This window comes from Salmo salar, chromosome ssa04 (assembly GCF_905237065.1).
Source record: "Salmo salar chromosome ssa04, Ssal_v3.1, whole genome shotgun sequence".
NCBI classification, from domain to species: domain Eukaryota; kingdom Metazoa; phylum Chordata; class Actinopteri; order Salmoniformes; family Salmonidae; genus Salmo; species Salmo salar.
In genome coordinates this window covers 82,813,162-82,837,200 of record NC_059445.1, presented here as the reverse complement: position 1 = coordinate 82,837,200, position 24,039 = coordinate 82,813,162, and the positions used below count along the sequence as shown (strand labels likewise).

Below are 24,039 nucleotides of genomic sequence, written 5' to 3'. Positions count from 1 at the left end.
ATAAAAAAAAAATAAGCACAAATAAACTCTGCAGGGGGTCTAGACTTGGAAGGTCACAGAGTGTACCCATATGGTGCCATTATTAATATAATGTTTTCAATAAATAAATAACCTTCAAGCTGATCAAAGAAAAGAGCCAGCACCATACAGGGAGGAAGATAAATAAGTAGCAGGAGCACTTTGGGTACTCCAAAACAACCACAGATGCTCTAGTATTAAAATAGAACTAAACAATTATAACCACAAATAGATGCTAAGTGGCATAAAAAAAATCCAAGTCCTGACACTGTTGTGGGTTTGCACCTTTTGGGGTCCCTAAACTAAATTTGGTTTGCCCCCCCCCCCCCCACACACTCCCTTTGCAGTAGAACATTAAAGTGGTAGCATTGTCTGAAATGTGTTATAAAATTGCAGCATTTTGTTTGCACGCAATTGCAAAATGTCTACAATTGCAGAAAACTTGCTTTAAAACTAACATTTTCTTTACAACACCATGGCAAAATGTGTAGAATTGCAAATCAAATTTGTATTTTAAGGTTATTTTCCTGCAATTCTACACATTTTGCAATTGCGTGCAAATAAAATGCTGTAATTTTATAACACATTTCAGACAATTCTACTCATTTTGCCATGAGGCAGAGAAATATATATATTTTTTGCAGTTTTACAGCTAATTTCCAGCAATTCTATCCATTTTGCCATGGGGTGGAGATATATTTTTGCCGTTTTAAAGCTAATTTGTTGCAATTCTACACATTTTGCCATGACTTATGGCATGTTAATATGATATCTGAGTGAGAGTGACTAACACAATCAATAGAGGCCCCATGGAGGTCAGGGCCCTGGGCACTTATCCTGTGAGCCCGGTCAGTGTTCGGCCATGATTACTACAAGTCCAGATAGCTCCAATCTAAACATTGTTAGCTGACATGGCTAACTACCAATCTAAACATTGTTAGCTGACATGGCTAACTACCAATCTAAACATTGTTAGCTGACATGGCTAACTACCAATCTAAACATTGTTAGCTGACATGGCTAACTACCAATCTAAACATTGTTAGCTGACATGTCTAACTACCAATCTAAACATTGTTAGCTGACATGGCTAACTACCAATCTAAACATTGTTAGCTGACATGGCTAACTACCAATCTAAACATTGTTAGCTGACTAGGCTAACTACCAATCTAAACATTGTTAGCTGACTAGGCTAACTACCAATCTAAACATTGTTAGCTGACATGGCTAACCACCAATCTAAACATTGTTAGCTGACTAGGCTAACTACCAATCTAAACGTTGTTAGCTGACATGGCTAATTTATTGACTGTTAGTGACTGACGTAACAATAGATAAACTTCTAAATTGCACCTGGTGTGTTGTATTATTCTTACTCTCAATAGTAAGTTCAGACCCCGACACAGTTCCTAAAATAGTTGCCGGGGGCCCTAAGCAACCGCTTTTGTCACGTATACCTGGAGTCGGACCAGGGTTTGCAAGTTGAAAAGCCTTTAAATGTGTGGGCTAAGTCATAATTAAAATGTACCAACGCCTATCGGCTAATGCCTTCATTGACCAAGTAGCCTCCCCTTCTACCTTGGCCTACATAATCCCTACCCCAACTTCCACCTGTAGAATTACTAATGCCTTCATTGGCCAAGTAGCCTCCCCTTCTACCCTGGCCTACATAATCCCTAACCCAACTTCCACCTGTAGAATTACTTCTAAGAGTTAAACTTCCTAGATGACTTCATGTCCGTTACCAAACGCACTAGCAGCACCATCACAACCGTTATCTTTTCACTATTGTCCAACAAAAGAAGATTAATATGCTCTAAAGGCATTTGTAAACATTTGGAATAGTGTATTTTGAATAGTGTATTTTAAATGGCATTTGTAAACCATGCATGAGTGGAATAGTGTATTTGAATACTGCTTTTCTCAGAGGAATAGGTATGGTGTGTATTAACGCATTTTATAAACTTACACAGTCCTTAACACAGTCCTTAATGTCAATCAATTATCCTATAAACAAAGCCTGCTTCTGTTAATTGGCATCTAATCAGATTTCCGTGCTCACAATTCCTGTGTGACCAATAGCTGATCTGCTGATAGTTCAGACCTCGACGCTGCTTTGATCTTTATACCAATGCAGGGCAAAGTAACATTGAACAATGGGTTCTCAAATGGTGTTGAACTGAGTGCGCACTCCCAGGGGAGCGAGGTTTTGAGCAGCCAAGAAATAGGAAACTGTCAAAGAGAAACAAAAGGCAACGAAAGAAAAATAAATAAGTCTGTCTGCACATTTGCAGACTTCATTAGGATATTAGGACGTGTTAAACAAAGACAGCGGAGAGAGAGATCTGAGATGTGTCATGGTGATCTCTATGCCGTACACAACCGCTCTCCACACGTATCACAGTCTGTAGGTTGTATAGGGAATTTACTCTCGACTAGATATAGACAATTACACAACCTGGTCTCAGAGAATTTCGTATTATTCGGTACGTAAATTTGGAACACTCCATTTTGTATGATATGTTATGTTTTGTATGGTATGTATTCATTTGTGGATGTTCATCACCCATTTCATACGGTATGTTACAAATTACAATTCGTATTATATGTTACAAATTACAATTCGTATTATATATTACGAATATGTAAAACGTACAATAAGTTACGAATTTGCAAACATACAATATGTTACAAATTTACAAAACGTATGATATGTTATGAATTCTAGCTAGGTGGGGTAGGTTAGCTAACATTAACTAGCAGGCTAATATTAGCTAGGCTAGGGGTTAGGGTTAGGGGTTAATGTTAGGATTAAGTTTACAGTATGTGTTAGGTTAAAGGGGAAGGGTTAAGGTTAGGGGAAGGGTTAGCTAACATGCTAAGTAGTGGCAAAGTAGCTAAAAGGTAGTAAGTAGTTGAAAACTTGCTAACTATCTAAACTGATGAGATTCGAACTCGCAACCTTTGGGTTGCTAGATGTTTGCGTTATACACCCACCCCGACCAACCACCCTACATATTATACTAATTTGAACATCTCTGTTTTACATTTACTATGTTACGTCTAGTCTATGAGACTAGGCTGAATTACAAGGGGATATGAAAGAACCATAATAATCAAAGGTTTACAGATGATATAGCAAATGGGGCTTTGGTGATATTCAAGTGGTTGGCATGAGGTCAGTGTGTCTTTTGGGATGCAAAGGGAACAATTCCTCTATCATTTTTATTGGTCAGTTAAGAATCAATTGTTATTTACAATGACGGTATACAGCGGCCAAACCCGGACGACGCTGGGCCAATTGTGCGCCGCCCTATGGGACTCCCAATCACGGTCGGTTGTGATACAGCCTGGATTCGAACCAGGGTGTCTGTAATGACGCCTCTAGCACTGAGATGCAGTGCCTTAGCAGCTGCGCCGCTCGTGAGCCCCAAAGAGCAGAAGTGACATCAGACAGTGCACAAACCAACCAGTTCAACCATCTGCATTTGCCCACTTGAGAAAATATTTTTGATATAATGTGATGTAGCTATTTGATAGGCTATGACTTGGGGAGCAATTGGTGAATTGGCATACGGGGATTTTTTGTTGTTGTGTGGATTCAAATAGTGAAAGCTCAAGGTCAAAGGCATCTTCTTATCAGATGCAAAAGCAACGTAGCATGATATTTACTTTTGTGGCTGCTATCTTCATCCAAATAGTATGGTATCCAATTTCGTTCTCAGTGGGGACAGCACGATGTACTCGACATCCGCAGAGCAGGCAGCCTCATGCAGCCTATAGTTCCTGAGCGCGTTACCCATTTCACAACTGGGGAAAGCCAACAGATCATGTATTTTTTGTCAATGAAACCGTTAGACCTACCTGTATAAGATGTGAGTTCTCGTGTGTTTTTCCCATGAAAACGTTTGTAGAGATTTAGCGTTTATCCGCAGCTTGTTTTTTGGAGCTCATGCTGCGTCTCGTTGCGGCAAGCACGCAAGTCTCTCTCATTGGCTCGTGCTGAATTCCGTATAGGGTGCAGGTGCACGTGGAAGAATGAATGGGGATCGCTTGATATAACGGAGCTGTTTTCAAAATCCGATTCTGCTTCTCTGTTCGTTTTCTTTTAATAGTTGACCAGCATAATCTAGCGGTCATCATGTTAACACCTCAAAGCTGACACCTTTGGCATATTGATTTGTTGACAGACAGAGACACTTTAGTTTCACTGTATGTCTTTGAACTTTACTGTGCCACAGTGCTTTCCTGGTGAGGGGATGGAGAACGGTGGATCTCTCTGCCAGCAACGCGTGTGAAATCTCGATGATGGACATGATGGCAGGTGTTGAATCGCATTTACGCGCGCGTTTGGCGGTGATGATATGCGGTGCGCGGGACGGAAGCATCTCTTTCATGTTTCAGGCTAGTTGTGATCATAAGGTAGTATCCTACATACGTTTTTTTTAAAATATATATATCAAGTTAGCCTGAGAAGTGTTTTCAATTTCATAGATGCTGAAATATAACATTGGATGATATCTGAGAGGCGGCTCGCCGACATTGGATTTTATAAAGCCAAACAGGACCTTTCCAAATGAAAGGTAATTTCAACTTCAAAGAACTTATACCAAAAATATAACAGCTAAAACTGACTTCAACCAGTTGTTTTTAACGTGTTATTGGTCTACTTGGTATATTTTAATAAACCTATGCTTGAAAGCTTATCAAATATGAAATAAATATATTTGTTGCCGTTTAATAAAAATAAAAAAATACATGTAAACCCTCAATTACAACATCAACAATGTAAATGGAAATCAGTAGTCTGTCTTTCAAAACGGAACAATGATCAGGTACATCATGAATAAATAGGCTAATCAGAGGATGATCAGAGGATGTAATGTGATCTCACTATTTTACCTCAAAGCTTTGAATGGTAGGAAATTAGTACGTTGTCGCCTGTTTACTTACATTGGATAAGTTTGACTACAAAATAATTTTTACATATATATTTATTGACCTAGTATATATATATATATACATATATATATATATTTTTACTATACAATAAGTAAATTCCTACTTATCAATATATTTTTAGTTTCCCCGTTTATTTATGAAAATTAGATTCACAAATCTAATTTATTGAACGATTGTATAGTTTATACAGATATTACAGCTTTCATTCCAAGTTCAGAATACAATTAATTAAAAATCGACTCACCTGCACCGGCGCAGATTTTTAAAAAGGATGCCAGAAAAACGGCCAGGATGGGATGCTGCATTTTGGAGAGCGTCTCTGCCAGGTTCGAGCGGCGCAGGGCAACAACACAATGAGTATTTTTTTTCAATGTGATCGCATTCTTCTTCCAAGAGGGTCTTATACTTATCTATCATCCTACTCAACAGGAAACAGCCCACCCCTGGCCCCTCCCCCTCGGATATTACTTCTATTGAACATCCTCAACCGATATCTTCTCTAATCGAACAACTGTACACGAGAGGGCGTGTTAAACGTCTGCCACTAAACGAACACCATGCAGGTAGAGATTACCTCTGAGAGACTACCTCTGATTTACTTAAGCAGCATATCACAAACAATACAACTTTATTGTCCCCCCCTCCCCAGCACACATAACAGTTGAGTCAAGCACAGGTTCAAGCTGCAGTACACCTCTCTTGAATGGAGAGCATGCTGTGGGGTCAAGGGCCTTGCTCAAGGACCAATGGTAGGGGAATGTCTTGAGGATGTGAACCCAGCAGCCCTCCAGTTATCAGCACCTTTTCCAGCGCCCGGCCCCAGGTATCGAACCGGACACCTTTCAGCTACAGATCCAACTCTTTAACCGCTGGGCTACCTACCACCCCAAATATATATCCTGTATATTTGTTCTGACCCCGACTTTAAATATCACTGTCCTACTGGATACGGTGGATACCTCAGAAAGATGACAGAGAGTTGATAAACATCCAGCAGGCCAGGGTCTGTGTGTGTGTCCATGGTGGAGAGGTATTTCCCCTCTGAAATGAGCATGGTACTGGGTTACAGGTTGCTATAACCTGCCTGTAACCCAGTAACATGCTCTTTCCAGAGGGGGAATACCTCTCCACCATGGACACACACAAGCACAATATGCCCGACCCAAGCTGTGCTGCTCCGATAGCTGCTACTGTGCTGAAAAGGAACCGATGGTGGATTGGTAAGCAGGTCAGCCCAGTACAGCTCGGTTAGGTTGGGCTCAGTACTGTGACATTCTTGTAACATTTGAAGCACTTAATAAGGTTCCTTCTGTTTATCGTTTTCATTTTCAACCCCTCTTCAAATATGCTTAATAGTACTGCCCCCCTCTGTACCACTAGGGTTTCCATTCTACTGCCCCCCTCTGTACCACTAGGGTTTCCATTCTACTGTCCCCCTCTGTACCACTAGGGTTTCCATTCTACTGTCCCCCTCTGTACCACTAGGGTTTCCATTCTACTGTCCCCCTCTGTACCACTAGGGTTTCCATTCTACTGCCCCCCTCTGTACCACTAGGGTTTCCATTCTACTGTCCCCCTCTGTACCACTAGGGTTTCCATTCTACTGTCCCCCTCTGTACCACTAGGGTTTCCATTCTACTGTCCCCCTCTGTCCAACTAGGGTTTCCATTCTACTGTCCCCCTCTGTACCACTAGGGTTTCCATTCTACTGTCCCCCTCTGTACCACTAGGGTTTCCATTCTACTGTCCCCCTCTGTACCACTAGGGTTTCCATTCTACTGTCCCCCTCCGTACCACTAGGGTTTCCATTCTACTGTCCCCCTCTGTACCACTAGGGTTTCCATTCTACTGTCCCCCTCTGTACCACTAGGGTTTCCATTCTACTGTCCCCCTCTGTACCACTAGGGTTTCCATTCTACTGTCCCCCTCTGTACCACTAGGGTTTCCATTCTACTGTCCCCCTCTGTACCACTAGGGTTTCCATTCTACTGTCCCCCTCTGTACCACTAGGGTTTCCATTCTACTGTCCCTCTCTGTACCACTAGGGTTTCCATTCTACTGTCCCCCCTCTGTACCACTAGGGTTTCCATTCTACTGTCCCTCTCTGTACCACTAGGGTTTCCATTCTACTGTCCCCCTCTGTACCACTAGGGTTTCCATTCTACTGTCCCCCTCTGTACCACTAGGGTTTCCATTCTACTGTCCCCCTCTGTACCACTAGGGTTTCCATTCTACTGTCCCCCTCTGTACCACTAGGGTTTCCATTCTACTGTCCCTCTCTGTACCACTAGGGTTTCCATTCTACTGTCCCCCCCGTACCACTAGGGTTTCCATTCTACTGTCCCCCCCGTACCACTAGGGTTTCCATTCTACTGTCCCCCTCTGTACCACTAGGGTTTCCATTCTACTGTCCCCCTCTGTACCACTAGGGTTTCCATTCTACTGTCCCCCCCGTACCACTAGGGTTTCCATTCTACTGTCCCCCTCTGTACCACTAGGGTTTCCATTCTACTGTCCCCCTCTGTACCACTAGGGTTTCCATTCTACTGTCCCCCTCCGTACCACTAGGGTTTCCATTCTACTGTCCCCCTCCGTACCACTAGGGTTTCCATTCTACTGTCCCCCTCCGTACCACTAGGGTTTCCATTCTACTGTCCCCCTCTGTACCACTAGGGTTTCCATTCTACTGTCCCCCTCTGTACCACTAGGGTTTCCATTCTACTCTCCCCCTCTGTACCACTAGGGTTTCCATTCTACTGTCCCTCTCTGTACCACTAGGGTTTCCATTCTACTGTCCCCCTCTGTACCACTAGGGTTTCCATTCTACTGTCCCCCTCTGTACCACTAGGGTTTCCATTCTACTGTCCCCCTCCGTACCACTAGGGTTTCCATTCTACTGTCCCCCTCCGTACCACTAGGGTTTCCATTCTACTGTCCCCCTCTGTACCACTAGGGTTTCTATTCTACTGTCCCTCTCCGTACCACTAGGGTTTCCATTCTACTGTCCCCCTCTGTACCACTAGGGTTTCTATTCTACTGTCCCTCTCCGTACCACTAGGGTTTCCATTCTACTGTCCCCCTCTGTACCACTAGGGTTTCCATTCTACTGTCCCTCTCTGTACCACTAGGGTTTCCATTCTACTGTCCCCCCCGTACCACTAGGGTTTCCATTCTACTGTCCCCCTCTGTACCACTAGGGTTTCCATTCTACTGTCCCACTCTGTACCACATTGGGATTTCCATTCTACTGTCCCCCTCTGTACCACTAGGGTTTCCATTCTACTGTCCCCCTCTGTACCACTAGGGTTTCCATTCTACTGTCCCTCTCTGTACCACTAGGGTTTCCATTCTACTGTCCCCCCCGTACCACTAGGGTTTCCATTCTACTGTCCCCCTCTGTACCACTAGGGTTTCCATTCTACTGTCCCCCTCTGTACCACTAGGGTTTCCATTCTACTGTCCCCCCGTACCACTAGGGTTTCCATTCTACTGTCCCCCTCTGTACCACTAGGGTTTCCATTCTACTGTCCCACTCTGTACCACTAGGGTTTCCATTCTACTGTCCCTCTCTGTACCACTAGGGTTTCCATTCTACTGTCCCCCTCTGTACCACTAGGGTTTCCATTCTACTGTCCCACTCTGTACCACTAGGGTTTCCATTCTACTGTCCCACTCTGTACCACTAGGGTTTCCATTCTACTGTCCCCCTCTGTACCACTAGGGTTTCCATTCTACTGTCCCTCTCCGTACCACTAGGGTTTCCATTCTACTGTCCCTCTCCATACCACTAGGGTTTCCATTCTACTGTCCCCCTCTGTACCACTAGGGTTTCCATTCTACTGTCCCCCTCTGTACCACTAGGGTTTCCATTCTACTGTCCCTCTCTGTACCACTAGGGTTTCCATTCTACTGTCCCCCTCTGTACCACTAGGGTTTCCATTCTACTGTCCCCCTCTGTACCACTAGGGTTTCCATTCTACTGTCCCCCTCTGTACCACTAGGGTTTCTATTCTACTGTCCCTCTCCGTACCACTAGGGTTTCCATTCTACTGTCCCTCTCCGTACCACTAGGGTTTCCATTCTACTGTCCCCCTCCGTACCACTAGGGTTTCTATTCTACTGTCCCTCTCCGTACCACTAGGGTTTCTATTCTACTGTCCCTCTCCGTACCACTAGGGTTTCTATTCTACTGTCCCTCTCCGTACCACTAGGGTTTCTATTCTACTGTCCCTCTCCGTACCACTAGGGTTTCCATTCTACTGTCCCTCTCCGTACCACTAGGGTTTCCCACAGCAACAACATGGAACAACCAGAACATTACAAAAGGATTACACTTTCTCCTGTTCTCCCCATCTCTGTAGTATGTTTCCCCTCCTGACCTGTCTGTCCACCTTGGCCTCTCACCTAGTCATTTTCGGGGAAGCCTCTCACCTGGTCATTTTCGGGGAAGCCTCTCACCTGGTCATTTTCGGGGAAGCCTCTCACCTGGTCATTTTCGGGGAAGCCTCTAACCTGGTCATTTTCGGGGAAGCCTCTCACCTGGTCATTTTCGGGGAAGCCTCTCACCTGGTCATAGAGGGGAAGCCTCTCACCTGGTCATAGAGGGGAAGCCTCTCACCTGGTCATAGAGGGGGAGCCTCTCACCTCCTCCTGGTCATAGAGGGGAAGCCTCACCTCCTCCTGGTCATAGAGGGGAAGCCTCACCTCCTCCTGGTCATAGAGGGGAAGCCTCTCACCTCCTGGTCATAGAGGGGAAGCCTCTCACCTCCTGGTCATAGAGGGGAAGCCTCACCTCCTCCTGGTCATAGAGGGGAGCCTCTCACCTGGTCATAGAGGGGAAGTCTCTCACCTGGTCATAGAGGGGAAGCCTCTCACCTGGTCATAGAGGGGAAGCCTCTCACCTGGTCATAGAGGGGAAGCCTCTCACCTGGTCATAGAGGGGAAGCCTCTCACCTGGTCATAGAGGGAAGCCTCTCACCTGGTCATAGAGGGGAAGCCTCTCACCTCCTGGTCATAGAGGGGAAGCATCTTTATTTATAAACTGTGGTCATACTACATGTCTGTATGTACAGACAGACAGACATGTATCTAACATATGAATGACCCCTACCTCCAACACACTGTCATGGCATGAAGTAATTTCTGAGAAAGCGTTCTGATGAAGCAGAGCCTGTCTGTGTAGGGTGGCTTTACTGCTGTACTCTGTCAATATTATACTGTGGCATATAGAATAAAATCAACTGTATTCACTTCAAAACACTACCACCTTGTGGTCAAATTGGAAAATACAGGAGGTTATTTCTCACTAGGATGTGCCATTTTGCCAGTGGGACGAGATTCCCTAAAAACACACCAGCTCGATACAGCTACAATCATAAGTGCCTTTTTCATGGCAGGTTAGGAGAACTAACGTTGCTGGTTAGGAGAATTTAAGCAAGAGGTTAGGAGAATTAGGTTAAGGTTAGGAAAGGGGTTAGTAAAAAAATGCTCTCCTAACCTGCTACGAAGTCACTTCCGGTTGTAGCTGTATGGAAGTGGCGTGTTTTAGGGAGTCTCGCCAGGGGACCTTCATCAGGGCATAGCATCCATATGAAATGAAGAACCAATAACAGAGGGTCATTATTCATCAATTTTACACTGCCAATACCTCTATGATCTGTTGTTCTGTTATTAATGGCATATTACTACAATGGACATTTATTTAACCTTTATTTAACCTTTATTTAACTAGGCAAGTCAGTTAAGAACAAATTCTTATTTACAATGACAGCCTACCAGGGGAACAGTGGGTTAACTGCCTTGTTCAGAGACAGAATGACAGATTTTTACCTTGTCAGCTCGGGGATTCGATCCAGCAACCTTTCGGTTACTGGCCCAACGGTCTAACCACTAGGCTAGAAACATTTAATAAACAGTTAATGATGGCTATGAATGATCATGTCCTTGATATCGTAACCTTCAGAGCAGGGACGGGTAACTTCGATAGGGGAGGGGCCCACAAAATCTGAATTTGAGGGTCCGCAGTTATTCGCAGGTCTGCATACCCACATGTACACATTTTGCCATAGGGTGTAGTGAAATGTTTACAGATAATATATCTGAGTGACTAACAAAATCAATGAGGGGCCCCCCGGTCTACTAGTCTACCTAACAAGTTGAAAGTGAGCCTGCTTTTAAGGGATGGCATTGCAGGAGACCTCCATACCACCTGCTCTACTTCCTGGGTTGGCATGTAGAGGGAAGAGTGTGTGGGGGGAGGGAGGGGGGTCTCAGTGTGATTGGTGTACAGCCAAGCTTCCTGTCCTGCGATTGGTGTACAGCCAAGCTTCCTGTCCTGGATAGGTAGAGGGACAGGTGTGAAATCAAAAGCCTGTTATGTGCATGATTGGTTTGTCTTTGCTGAAAACCCTCAAAAGTCCCAAAGTGAAAAGCTTTGAAGAAAACAGTCCATGGTTGCACAACATTACATAATAATATAAAAAACAGAATGAAGATGAAACTCATCCACGATATAGATAATATTTCTTTATTTTAACCAATAGGATCTCTTTTACAGTGCATTTGTTTTCTTTACACAATTATTCGCTATGTGACAGGTTTTAGCCACTAGTACTGAATCAGATAATTATATATTATATTACATATCTGGGTTCCACCACTTCCTCGTTCATATTTTGCCATCAACACACCGCGTTTTTTTGTTATTGGGCAATGGGTAACCGTGACAACCGTACAGGCTCACCATCTCATTTACATCTTCAGTTCATACATTTATTAACAAATCATTCTCATTACCTCTTCATCTAACGGACATTTCTCTGTTCGGATCTTTAAATCATTTCCATGTTGTTAAGCAGCTACCATTAAAACAAACCAAGTTCTGGCCAGTTCAGTTAGTTACCTGCTGTCGTCTCCATGAGAAAAAGGTTTAAAAAATAAAAATAAAGACAATATGGCACTTCTGTCTCAAGGAAAAAATAAAAAAAATAACACACCGATTAGACGGAAACAAAAAAAACGTTTTTGTTGTTGCCATAGGACAATTTCTAGGATCCACAGCCAACCTCTAGCATAGCATCCTAACTGATTTCCCTACGTTCCAGAAGTTTCACTTCCGTTTGGTAACATGGTCAACTCAGTTTAGATACAAGGCTAGCCAAACTCCCCCTACGGTACAGGGAAAAATACAATTAAAAAAGGAAATTCATAGCACTTTAGTACGTTCTCCGGAGTCGCTTTAAGTGCCAGATATTGACATTATTGGACAGGAACCTGACAAGAATGGTTGATTAAAAGAGGAAGTTTGAGCAGTTAAAGCAGAACTATGTTACTGTACATCAACATCAAGCCTCTCTCACGTCAGTGTAGAAGTATATACTCCATTACTCAAAACCCCTCCTTCCCCATCAGCTAACGAACCAACAAGTACTTTCCAGTTGACCTTTCATTGTAAGTGGTACGACAACGTTGCAGGAAAACACACATATTTTGAATCATGCCAACAGCTTTGTCTTGTCTGGTTGCTTTTGAAGAGACTCGTCTGATCAGATGCATATCTGAAGGACAATTCTAGATCTGATGTAATTAACCTTTGTCCACACAGACAGTGGTATACCTCAGATGTTCTAAATGTTTACAAAGACAAACCCACATTATAACTGCATATAATCTCGGTTTTTTTTTCTTCGTTTTTTTTGTTGTTGAAATAAACCTCACAGGAAAGAACAAGTACACAACCGACCTAATGAACATAAAGACATTATCATCATCAGTTCTTCCAGTTACTCTAAAACTTGTCCATTTTAATTTCAAACGTTTACATTCAACCCCCACAATAAACAGAAGATTTTTTTTTTTTTCTTCCTCCCTTCCGCTCGAGTTAGGTCTCAAATTTACTGAAATAGACAAAGATCTTGTAGTGCACAAAATAATAATACAAAATGAGACTTTTAGATAATGTAGCAGCATTTTGCTTCTTAAAGTTGTTGTAAGCCACCAGTAGAGCAGGTAAAGGCTTTGGAATCCCCCACACTTAGGAGGGGCGAGAGATTGTCCTCTGAGGAGAGTAGGGGTGTGTGTGTGTGGGGGGGGGGGGACATCATAGAGTGGCTGGTTGGTGTGTGACAGGGATGCACTAGAGTGTGTGTGTGTGTGTGGGGGGGGGGGGGTTGAGATGATGGAACACCTCCCAGTAGGTTACAGGACCAGGGAGGTGATATGGGACATCAGGGGGGGTTGTGACGCACCACTAGAGAACAACAGCCCCAGGACAGGACGGGACGGGGCAGGACAGGGAAGGACAGGACAGGGAAGGACAGGACAGGGAAGGACATGACAGGACGGGGCAGGACAGGGCAGGGCAGGACAGGGCAGGACAGGGCAGGACAGGGCAGGGCAGGACAGGGAAGGACAGGACAGGGGAGGTCAGGACAGGGGAGGTCAGGACAGGGGAGGTCAGGACAGGGGAGGTCAGGACAGGGCAGGGCAGGACAGGGCAGGACAGAACAGGGCAGGACAGAACAGGGCAGGGCAGCAGGACACTGAAGACTTCATTCCAAGCTGGAAATGTGTTTGACCAAAAGGGGTTAAACTCAGTGGGATAGCCTTTATAACACCTGCTCCTCTTCCTCCTACAGATCATTCACTACCAGTCAGCCTTTATAACACCTGCTCCTCTTCCTCCTACAGATCATTCACTACCAGTCAGCCTTTATAACACCTGCTCCTCTTCCTCCTACAGATCATTCACTACCAGTCAGCCTTTATAACACCTGCTCCTCTTCCTCCTACAGATCATTCACTACCAGTCAGTGTCTGTCATCCCCAGCAGTCAGTGACCTCCCTCCCACAGAGCAACAAGTCCTCCTCCTCTTCCCCCACAGCCAAGACCAGACCATGTTAGGGTAGTGGGAATGGGGCACTTGGCTGATCCAAGATGGTGCTGATCCAGGTCCTAACTGGGCCAAACTGAACCGAGCCATGCCAGGCCAGACTGAGCCATTCAGTAAAAGGGCTCTCTCTCCTGTCTCTCAGCTGGAGGCTGTGGCGATGGGCTTCTTGAGCTGTTGGCTGCGGATCTCTCTGTTCCTAGCCTCCAGCAGTAGGTCGTAGCAGCAGTTACACACCAAGACGGGGTCATACAGCTGCTGGTCTGGGATGGGCAGCTTCAGGTGGCAGCAGTCTTTACAGAACACATTGCCACAGTTCCTGAGGGGGACAGAGTAAGAGGACAGAGTTGACTACAGTTCCTGAGGGGGACAGAGTAAGAGGACTGAGTAAGAGGACAGAGTAAGAGGACAGAGTTGACTACAGTTCCTAGATAGGAGATGGCCCTAGGTAGGAGATGGCCCTAGGTAGGAGATGGCCCTAGGTAGGAGATGGCCCTAGGTAGGAGATGGCCCTAGATAGGAGATGGCCCTAGATAGGAGATGGCCCTAGGTAGGAGATCAAAAGTATGCTCCTGTAAAACGCTCAGCAGATATTATACCTACTAGGGATTTGAGATTATAAAAAGGGTTTAGCAGAAAAGTTTAAAAAATATATATTATTATCCTACTATATATATATATATATATATATCTAGTAGCATAATAATAATAATAATAATAATAATATATATAGATCTCCTACCTAGGGCTATCTAGGGCCATCTATCTAGGGCCATCTCCTATCTAGGGCCATCTATCTCGGGCCATCTATCTCGGGCCATCTATCTCGGGCCATCTATCTAGGGCCATCTATCTCGGGCCATCTATCTCGGGCCATCTATCTCGGGCCATCTATCTAGGGCCATCTATCTAGGGCCATCTATCTAGGGCCATCTATCTAGGGCCATCTATCTAGGGCCATCTATCTCGGGCCATCTATCTCGGGCCATCTATCTAGGGCCATCTATCTAGGGCCATCTATCTCGGGACATCTATCTAGGGACATCTATCTAGGGACATCTATCTCGGGACATCTATCTCGGGCCATCTATCTCGGGCCATCTATCTAGGGCCATCTATCTCGGGCCATCTATCTAGGGCCATCTATCTAGGGCCATCTATCTAGGGCCATCTATCTAGGGCCATCTATCTAGGGCCATCTATCTAGGGCCATCTATCTAGGGCCATCTATCTAGGGCCATCTATCTAGGGCCATCTATCTAGGGCCATCTATCTAGGGCCATCTATCTAGGGCCATCTATCTAGGGCCATCTATCTAGGGCCATCTATCTAGGGCCATCTATCTAGGGCCATCTATCTAGGGCCATCTATCTAGGGCCATCTATCTAGGGCCATCTATCTAGGGCCATCTATCTAGGGCCATCTATCTAGGGCCATCTATCTAGGGCCATCTATCTAGGGCCATCTATCTAGGGCCATCTATCTAGGGCCATCTATCTAGGGCCATCTATCTAGGGCCATCTATCTAGGGACATCTATCTAGGGACATCTATCTAGGGACATCTATCTAGGGACATCTTGACTTCTTGATTGATGCTTAACAAACCTGCAGTGATGACGTCTCTTGGCCATCCAGAACTCACAGTCACAGTTGAAACAATGAGAGGCCATGTGATCAGGCACCCACCTCGTGACCTACACACACACACACACACACACACACACACACACACATTAGAACAGTGTGTGGCACATGGGTATCTGGGGCAGAAGGGTAAAAGGAGAGTGGGAGGGGCTGTAGTGTTCAATGTAGTATAAGGTTAGGGGGTTGGGTATTGGGATTAGGGGGTTGGGGTTAGGGGTTGGGTATTGGAATTAGGGGGTTGGGGTTAGGGGTTGGGGTTAGGGGTTGGGGTTAGGGGGTTGGGGTTAGGGGGTTGGGGTTAGGGGTTGGGGTTAGGGGGTTGGGTATTGGAATTAGGGGTTGGGGTTAGGGGGTTGGGTGTTGGAATTAGGGGGTTGGGGTTAGGGGGTTGGGTATTGGGATTAGGGGGTTGGGGTTAGGGGGTTGGGTATTGGGATTAGGGGGTTGGGGTTAGGGGTTGGGTATTGGAATTAGGGGGTTGGGGTTAGGGGGTTGGGTATTGGAATTAGGGGTTGGGGTTAGGGGGTTGGGTATTGGGATTAGGGGTTGGGGTTAGGGGGTTGGGTATTGGGATTAGGGGGTTGGGGTTAGGGGTTGGGTATTGGAATTAGGGGGTTGGGGTTAGGGGTTGGGTATTGGAATTAGGGGGTTGGGGTTAGGGGGTTGGGTATTGGAATTAGGGGTTGGGGTTAGGGGGTTGGGGTTAGGGGGTTGGGGTTAGGGGGTTGGGTGTTGGGTTGGGGTTAGGGGTTGGGGTTAGGGGGTTGGGGTTAGGGGTTGGGGTTAGGGGGTTGGGTATTGGAATTAGGGGGTTGGGGTTAGGGGTTGGGTGTTGGAATTAGGGGGTTGGGGTTAGGGGGTTGGGTATTGGGATTAGGGGGTTGGGGTTAGGGGGTTGGGTATTGGGATTAGGGGGTTGGGGTTAGGGGTTGGGTATTGGAATTAGGGGGTTGGGGTTAGGGGGTTGGGTATTGGAATTAGGGGGTTGGGGTTAGGGGTTGGGTATTGGGATTAGGGGGTTGGGGTTAGGGGTTGGGTATTGGGATTAGGGGGTTGGGGTTAGGGGTTGGGTATTGGAATTAGGGGGTTGGGGTTAGGGGTTGGGTATTGGAATTAGGGGTTGGGGTTAGGGGGTTGGGTATTGGAATTAGGGGGTTGGGGTTAGGGGGTTGGGTATTGGAATTAGGGGTTGGGGTTAGGGGGTTGGGTATTGGAATTAGGGGGTTGGGGTTAGGGGTTGGGTATTGGAATTAGGGGGTTGGGGTTAGGGGGTTGGGTATTGGAATTAGGGGGTTGGGGTTAGGGGGTTGGGTATTGGGGTTATGGGTTTGGGTATTGGGGTTGTGGGTTTGGGTATTGGGGTTGTGGGTTTGGGTATTGTGGTTATGGAGTTGGGGTTAGGGGGTTGGGGTTAGGGGGTTGGGTATTGGGATTAGGGGTTGGGTATTGGGATTAGGGGGTTGGGGTTAGGGGGTTGGGTATTGGAATTAGGGGTTGGGGTTAGGGGTTGGGTATTGGGGTTATGGGTTTGGGTATTGGGGTTATGGGTTTGGGTATTGTGGTTATGGAGTTGGGGTTAGGGGGTTGGGGTTAGGGGTTGGGTATTGGGATTAGGGGGTTGGGTATTGGGATTAGGGGGTTGGGGTTAGGGGTTGGGTATTGGAATTAGGGGGTTGGGGTTAGGGGGTTGGGTATTGGGGTTATGGGTTTGGGTATTGGGGTTATGGGTTTGGGTATTGTGGTTATGGAGTTGGGGTTAGGGGGTTGGGTATTGGGATTAGGGGGTTGGGTATTGGGATTAGGGGTTGGGGTTAGGGGTTGGGTGTTGGAATTAGGGGGTTGGGGTTAGGGGGTTGGGTATTGGGGTTATGGGTTTGGGTATTGGGGTTATGGGTTTGGGTATTGTGGTTATGGAGTTGGGGTTAGGGGTTGGGGTTAGGGGGTTGGGTATTGGGATTAGGGGTTGGGTATTGGGATTAGGGGGTTGGGGTTAGGGGGTTGGGTGTTGGAATTAGGGGGTTGGGGTTAGGGGTTGGGTATTGGAATTAGGGGGTTGGGTGTAGGGTTAGGGGGTTGGGTATTGGGGTTAGGGGGTTGGGTATTGGGGTTAGGGGTTGGGTATTTGGGTTGGGTATTGGGGTTAGGGGGTTGGGTAGTGGGGTTAGGGGTTGGTATTGGGGGCTAGGTGGTGGGGCTAGGTGTTGGGGTTAGGGGCTAGGGGTTAGGGGGCTGGCGTTGGGGTTAGGGGGCTGGGCGTTGGGGTTAGGGGCTAGGCGTTGGGGTTAGGGGGCTAGGCGGTGGGGTTAGGTGTTGGGGTTAGGGGGCTAGGTGTTGGGGCTAGGTGGTGGGGCTAGGGGGCTAGGTGTTGGGGTTAGGGGGCTAGGTGTTGGGGTTAGGGGGCTAGGTGTTGGGGTTAGGGGGCTAGGTGTTGGGGTTAGGGGGCTAGGTGGTGGGGTTAGGGGGCTAGGTGGTGGGGCTAGGGGGCTAGGGTGTTGGGGTTAGGGGGCTAGGTGTTGGGGTTAGGGGGCTAGGTGTTGGGGTTAGGGGGCTAGGTGTTGGGGTTAGGTGTTGGGGCTAGGGGGCTAGGTGGTGGTGCTAGGTGTTGGGGTTAGGGGGCTAGGTGTTGGGGTTAGGGGCTAGGCGCAGGGGCTAGGCATTGGGGTTAGGGGCTAGGCGTTGGGGTTAGGGGCTAGGCGGTGGGGTTAGGGGCTAGGCGGTGGGGTTAGGGGGCTAGGCGGTGGGGTTAGGGGCTAGGCGGTGGGGCTAGGTATTGGGGTTAGGGGGCTAGGTATCGGGTTAGGGGGCTAGGTTGTGGGGTTAGGGGGGCTAGGTTGTGGGGCTAGGGGGCTAGGTGGTGGGGCTAGGTGTTGGGGTTAGGGGGCTAGGTGGTGGGGCTAGGTGGTGGGGATAGGTATTGGGGTTAGGGGGCTAGGTTGTGGGGTTAGGGGGCTAGGTGTTGGGGCTAGGTGTTGGGGTTAGGGGGCTAGGTGTTGGGGCTAGGGGGCTAGGTGGTGGGGCTAGGTGGTGGGGCTAGGGGGCTAGGTGGTGGGGCTAGGGGGCTAGGTGGTGGGGCTATGTGGTGGGGCTAGGTGTTGGGGCTAGGTGTTGGGGCTAGGTGTTGGAGCTAGGGGGGCTAGGTGGTGGGGTTAGGGGGCTAGGTGGTGGGGCTAGGGGGGCTAGGTGGTGGGGCTAGGGGGCTAGGTGGTGGGGCTAGGTATTGGGGTTAGGGGGGCTAGGTGGTGGGGTTAGGGGGCTAGGTGGTGGGGCTAGGTAGTGAGGCTAGGTATTGGGGTTAGGGGGCTAGGTGGTGGGGTTAGGGGGCTAGGTGTTGGGGTTAGGGGCGAGGTGGTGAGGCTAGGTATTGGGGTTAGGGGGCTAGGTGCGGGGCTAGGTGGTGGGGTTAGGGGGCTAGGTGATGAGGCTAGGTATTGGGGTTAGGGGGCTAGGTGGTGAGGCTAGGTATTGGGGTTAGGGGGCTAGGTGGCGGGGCTAGGTGGTGGGGCTAGGGGGCTAGGTGGTGGGGCTAGGTATTGGGGTTAGGGGGCTAGGTGGTGGGGTTAGGGGGCTAGGTGGTGGGGCTAGGTAGTGAGGCTAGGTATTGGGGTTAGGGGGCTAGGTGGTGAGGCTAGGTATTGGGGTTAGGGGGCTAGGTGGCGGGGCTAGGTATTGGGGCTAGGGGGCTAGGTGGTGGGGCTAGGTATTGGGGTTAGGGGGCTAGGTGGTGGGGTTAGGGGGCTAGGTGGTGGGGCTAGGTAGTGAGGCTAGGTATTGGGGTTAGGGGGCTAGGTGGTGAGGCTAGGTATTGGGGTTAGGGGGCTAGGTGGCGGGGCTAGGTATTGGGGTTAGGGGGCTAGGTGGTGGGGTAGGGTTATATATATAAGAAGCAGTAGAGAGAGAAACCTGCAGTAGATTATGAGGAACGCTGACCTCTGTGTCCTTCTGCTCCACTCTGTCCCAGCTGCCCTCTGAGAAACGGTCCTCGCTGTGGTCTGACAGACTGTCCTCCTCATCACTGTCGTCTGACTCACGCAGACAAGTCTGGAGATGGAGAGGACAGACAGGTCAACATGAGAGGACAGACAGGTCAACATGAGAGGACAGACAGGTCAACATGAGAGTGAGGGTACAACTATTCCAACTATCCCCACTAGTACATGTTCAAGTTATTTAGCCGACGCTCTGATCCAGAGAGACTTACAGGACCAACACTCTGATCCAGAGAGACTTACAGGACCAACGCTCTGATCCAGAGAGACTTACAGGACCAACGCTCTGATCCAGAGAGACTTACAGGACCAACGCTCTGATCCAGAGAGACTTACAGGACCAACGCTCTGATCCAGAGAGACTTACAGGACCAACGCTCTGATCCAGAGAGACTTACAGGACCAACGCTCTGATCCAGAGAGACTTACAGGACCAACGCTCTGATCCAGAGAGACTTACAGGACCAACGCTCTGATCCAGAGAGACTTACAGGACCAACGCTCTGATCCAGAGAGACTTACAGGACCAACGCTCTGATCCAGAGAGACTTACAGGACCAACGCTCTGATCCAGAGAGACTTACAGGACCAACGCTCTGATCCAGAGAGACTTACAGGACCAACGCTCTGATCCAGAGAGACTTACAGGACCAACGCTCTGATCCAGAGAGACTTACAGGACCAACGCTCTGATCCAGAGAGACTTACAGGACCAACGCTCTGATCCAGAGAGACTTACAGGACCAACACTCTGATCCAGAGAGACTTACAGGACCAACACTCTGATCCAGAGAGACTTACAGGACCAACACTCTGATCCAGAGAGACTTACAGGACCAACACTCTGATCCAGAGAGACTTACAGGACCAACGCTCTGATCCAGAGAGACTTACAGGACCAACGCTCTGATCCAGAGAGACTTACAGGACCAACGCTCTGATCCAGAGAGACTTACAGGACCAACGCTCTGATCCAGAGAGACTTACAGGACCAACGCTCTGATCCAGAGAGACTTACAGGACCAACGCTCTGATCCAGAGAGACTTACAGGACCAACGCTCTGATCCAGAGAGACTTACAGGACCAACGCTCTGATCCAGAGAGACTTACAGGACCAACGCTCTGATCCAGAGAGACTTACAGGACCAACGCTCTGATCCAGAGAGACTTACAGGACCAACGCTCTGATCCAGAGAGACTTACAGGACCAACGCTCTGATCCAGAGAGACTTACAGGACCAATTAGGGTTAAGTGCCTTACTCAAGGAAACGTCGGCAGATTTTTCACCTAGTCGGCTCAAGAATTCGAACCAGCAACGTTTTGGTTACTGGCTATTACTCTCTCTATTAAAGGGTAATTCCACCAAAGTTAACATTTGGGTTGTAATGATGAAGTATTTAGTAATGCCCTACATGCATATCCTTTCACATCACAGTAATAACACATTGAGGTACTGTTCAAAGGTGAGCTACTCACAATGTCGTCCTCGTAGTCGACGTCAGGCTCTGAAGGCGGCGTGCTGTACTGTTTCCTCTCCAGCCTCATCTGCAGCTGGCGCACCTGGCTTCTCAGCACCTCCACTTCCTGTTTATACCCCGCCTCCATCTGCCTGAGGCGCTGCTGCACCGCGTCCATAGGCACCGGCAACCCATCATCATCCAGGTAGGCCGGGTGGGGCTGGGGGGAGGCTGAGGAGCAGGGAGAGGCTGGGAGGAGCTGGCTGGTTGAAAAGGTGGGAGGTGAGCTGGTGGTGGTTGGGCCCATGATGGCAGCGTAGCCAGAGCTGCTCCTGACTGCAGAGAGCCAGCTGGACCCTGACTTGACAGGGCTGGAGCTGGCTGGGGCTGGAGCCGAGGAGCGAACCCTTTCCTCCCTCTCCCTTCGGCCGTACTGCCAACCTCCGTTAGGCACGGCCACACCCTGGGCGCGTAGCAGCTTGCCAGCCAGGCGTCGGCTCTGGTAGGCTGTGGGCTGGAGGGCCCGACAGAAGCCTGACGAGAGGTTGGCTGAGAGGCCAGAGTGGCTGGCTGCAGTGCTGCAGGCAGACTGGACCATGCCCTGGACACTCTCCCAGTGAGAGCCCAGCAGAGACAGCTCCTCACTGACACGCAGTTGGCTCTGGGAGACAGGGCGTCGTAACGCCACCGCCTGGCTGTTGTCAACAGGGGGCACTGTGGAGTCAGAGGATTCTGCTTCTTTTGATGTTGGTACTGCTACCACACATTCTCTCAGAGGCACCAAGTTTCTACCACTCACACTCTCTGTCCTCTTCCCCTCTCTCGCCTCTCCCTGGGTCTTGGGTAAGGCCCATTCTGGGGCTTTGGGCTGGCCTAGACTTTCTCTCCTGCTAGGGGGCAGCGTTGGTAGGGTCTCTGCTTCGTCTGTGAGCGTCTCGGTGGAGTCCTCCATGGCCGTAGGGAACATGGGAACTAGCTGCTCGAGTGCCAGCAGCTCTGCAGAAGCGGAGGGGGCATTCTGGAGGCCGCTGGTGATTGGCCCGTTCAGAACAGCTGCCGGTAGTGGGCCCTTCCAGGCAGGAGGTGATGGTATGCAGGCAGGACGGGTAGTGACCGAGGCAGTCCTGGAGTGACTGTCAGCCGTCTGATGTGGCAGTCGAGGCGGAGGAACTGGGGGGCTAGTGGTCTGGGAGAGGGCCTGGTGGAGGATGGGTGTGAGCAGGGGGAGAGGGGGGAAGTGAGAGAGGCCCTGCTCCAGAGCGATGGGGGGGAGGGGCAGGGAGGGCAAGGGCTGGGTGGTGAGACAGATTTCCTCTCTCATCTCCGCCTCCTCGAAGCCCTCTTCCCTCTGCTCCATCTCCACTGGTGTAGTAGGAGGAGTCTGAGTGACAGGCTCCACCTCCGAGTCGTCGCTTTCCAATCCCGTGTCAGGGCTGACGTCCTCGGGGCTGTCGGGTGCGGCCCCTCCTCCTACAGAAGCCATAGGCTCCAGGCCATGGGCAGTGCGGCCCTCCTGACAGTGCTTGTTGAGGTTGGGGTCGCTGGAGGTGCGGGTGAGGGCCACCCCGTTCTCAAAGGCAGACACCAGGTTGTCCATGGAGCGAGTCTTAGGAAGCCTGCACAGAGGGGTATAAATACAAAAGTGGTGGAGCTTCATTAATCTGTGAGCTTCCCTTCTGTACCACTACAGGGCAGGCAGGTGAGCTTCCCTTCTGTACCACTAGAGGACAAGCAGGTGAGCTTCCCTTCTGTACCACTAGAGGGCAGGCAGGTGAGCTTCCCTTCTGTACCACTAGAGGGCAGGCAGGTGAGCTTCCCTTCTGTACCACTAGAGGGCAGGCAGGTGAGCTTCCCTTCTGTACCACTAAAGGGCAGGCAGGTGAGCTTCCCTTCTGTACCACTAGAGGGCAGGCAGGTGAGCTTCCCTTCTGTACCACTACAGGGCAGGCAGGTGAGCTTCCCTTCTGTACCACTAGAGGGCAGGCAGGTGAGCTTCCCTTCTGTACCACTAAAGGGCAGGCAGGTGAGCTTCCCTTCTGTACCACTACAGGGCAGGCAGGTGAGCTTCCCTTCTGTACCACTACAGGGCAGGCAGGTGAGCTTCCCTTCTGTACCACTAAAGGGCAGGCAGGTGAGCTTCCCTTCTGTACCACTAAAGGGCAGGCAGGTGAGCTTCCCTTCTGTACCACTACAGGGCAGGCAGGTGAGCTTCCCTTCTGTACCACTACAGGGCAGGCAGGTGAGCTTCCCTTCTGTACCACTACAGGGCAGGCAGGTGAGCTTCCCTTCTGTACCACTAGAGGACAAGCAGGACCTCAAATCAAACTATTTTTGTCACATGCGCCAAATACAACCTTACCTTGAAATGCTTACTTACAAGCCCTTAACCAACAGTGTAGTTCAAGAAGAATTAAGAAAATATTTACCAAATAAACTAAAGTAAAAAAATAACATAAAATAACAATAACGAGGCTATATACAGGGGGTACCGGTACCGAGTCAGTGTGGAGGCTATATACAGGGGGTACCGGTACCGAGTCAGTGTGGAGGCTATATACAGGGGGTACCGGTACCGAGTCAGTGTGGAGGCTATATACAGGGGGTACCGGTACCGAGTCAGTGTGGAGGCTATATACAGGGTGTTACGGTACAGAGTCAATGTGGAGGCTATATACAGGGGGTACCGGTACAGAGTCAATGTGGAGGCTATATACAGGGGGGTACTGGTACAGAGTCAATGTGGAGGCTATATACAGGGGGTACCGGTTCAGAGTCAATGTGGAGGCTATATACAGGGGGTACCGGTACAGAGTCAATGTGGAGGCTATATACAGGGGGTACCGGTACAGAGTCAATGTGGAGGCTATATACAGGGAGTACCGGTATAGAGTCAATGTGGAGGCTATATACAGGGGGTACCAGTACAGAGTCGATGTGGAGGCTATATACAGGGGTACCGGTACAGAGTCAATGTGGAGGCTATATACAGGGGGTACCGGTACCGAGTCAGTGTGCAGGGGTACAGGTTAGTCGAGGTAATATGTACATGTAGGTAGGGGTGAAGTGACTATGCATAGA

The 24,039-nt window shown here is 48.8% G+C and overlaps 2 protein-coding genes across 10 annotated transcripts in view; both read right to left on the bottom strand.

Moving 5' to 3' along the window:
• ca4a (carbonic anhydrase IV a) overlaps window positions 1–5,503 on the bottom strand; it is a 16,752-nt gene extending 11,249 nt beyond the window's left edge. The window contains exon 1 of the mRNA XM_014198217.2: window positions 5,228–5,503. Coding sequence (XP_014053692.1) covers window positions 5,228–5,288 — 61 coding nt within the window. The 5' untranslated portion in view covers window positions 5,289–5,503. The remainder of the gene's footprint in view (window positions 1–5,227) is intronic.
• Window positions 5,504–11,488: 5,985 nt separating this feature from the next.
• Window positions 11,489–24,039, bottom strand: part of mtmr4 (myotubularin related protein 4) — a 123,547-nt gene continuing 110,996 nt past the window's right edge. For 6 of the 9 annotated variants that reach the window (XM_045717405.1, XM_045717406.1, XM_045717404.1 and 3 more), the window contains 4 exons: window positions 20,981–22,577; window positions 19,417–19,554; window positions 15,478–15,566; window positions 11,489–14,190 (listed from right to left, as the gene is read on the bottom strand). In XM_045717405.1, the coding sequence (XP_045573361.1) occupies window positions 14,013–14,190; window positions 15,478–15,566; window positions 19,417–19,554; window positions 20,981–22,577 (2,002 nt within the window). In that variant the 3' untranslated portion in view covers window positions 11,489–14,012. The remainder of the gene's footprint in view (window positions 14,191–15,477; window positions 15,567–19,416; window positions 19,555–20,980; window positions 22,578–24,039) is intronic. The other 3 variants (XR_006769682.1, XR_006769683.1, XM_045717407.1) reach the window with 3 other exon arrangements.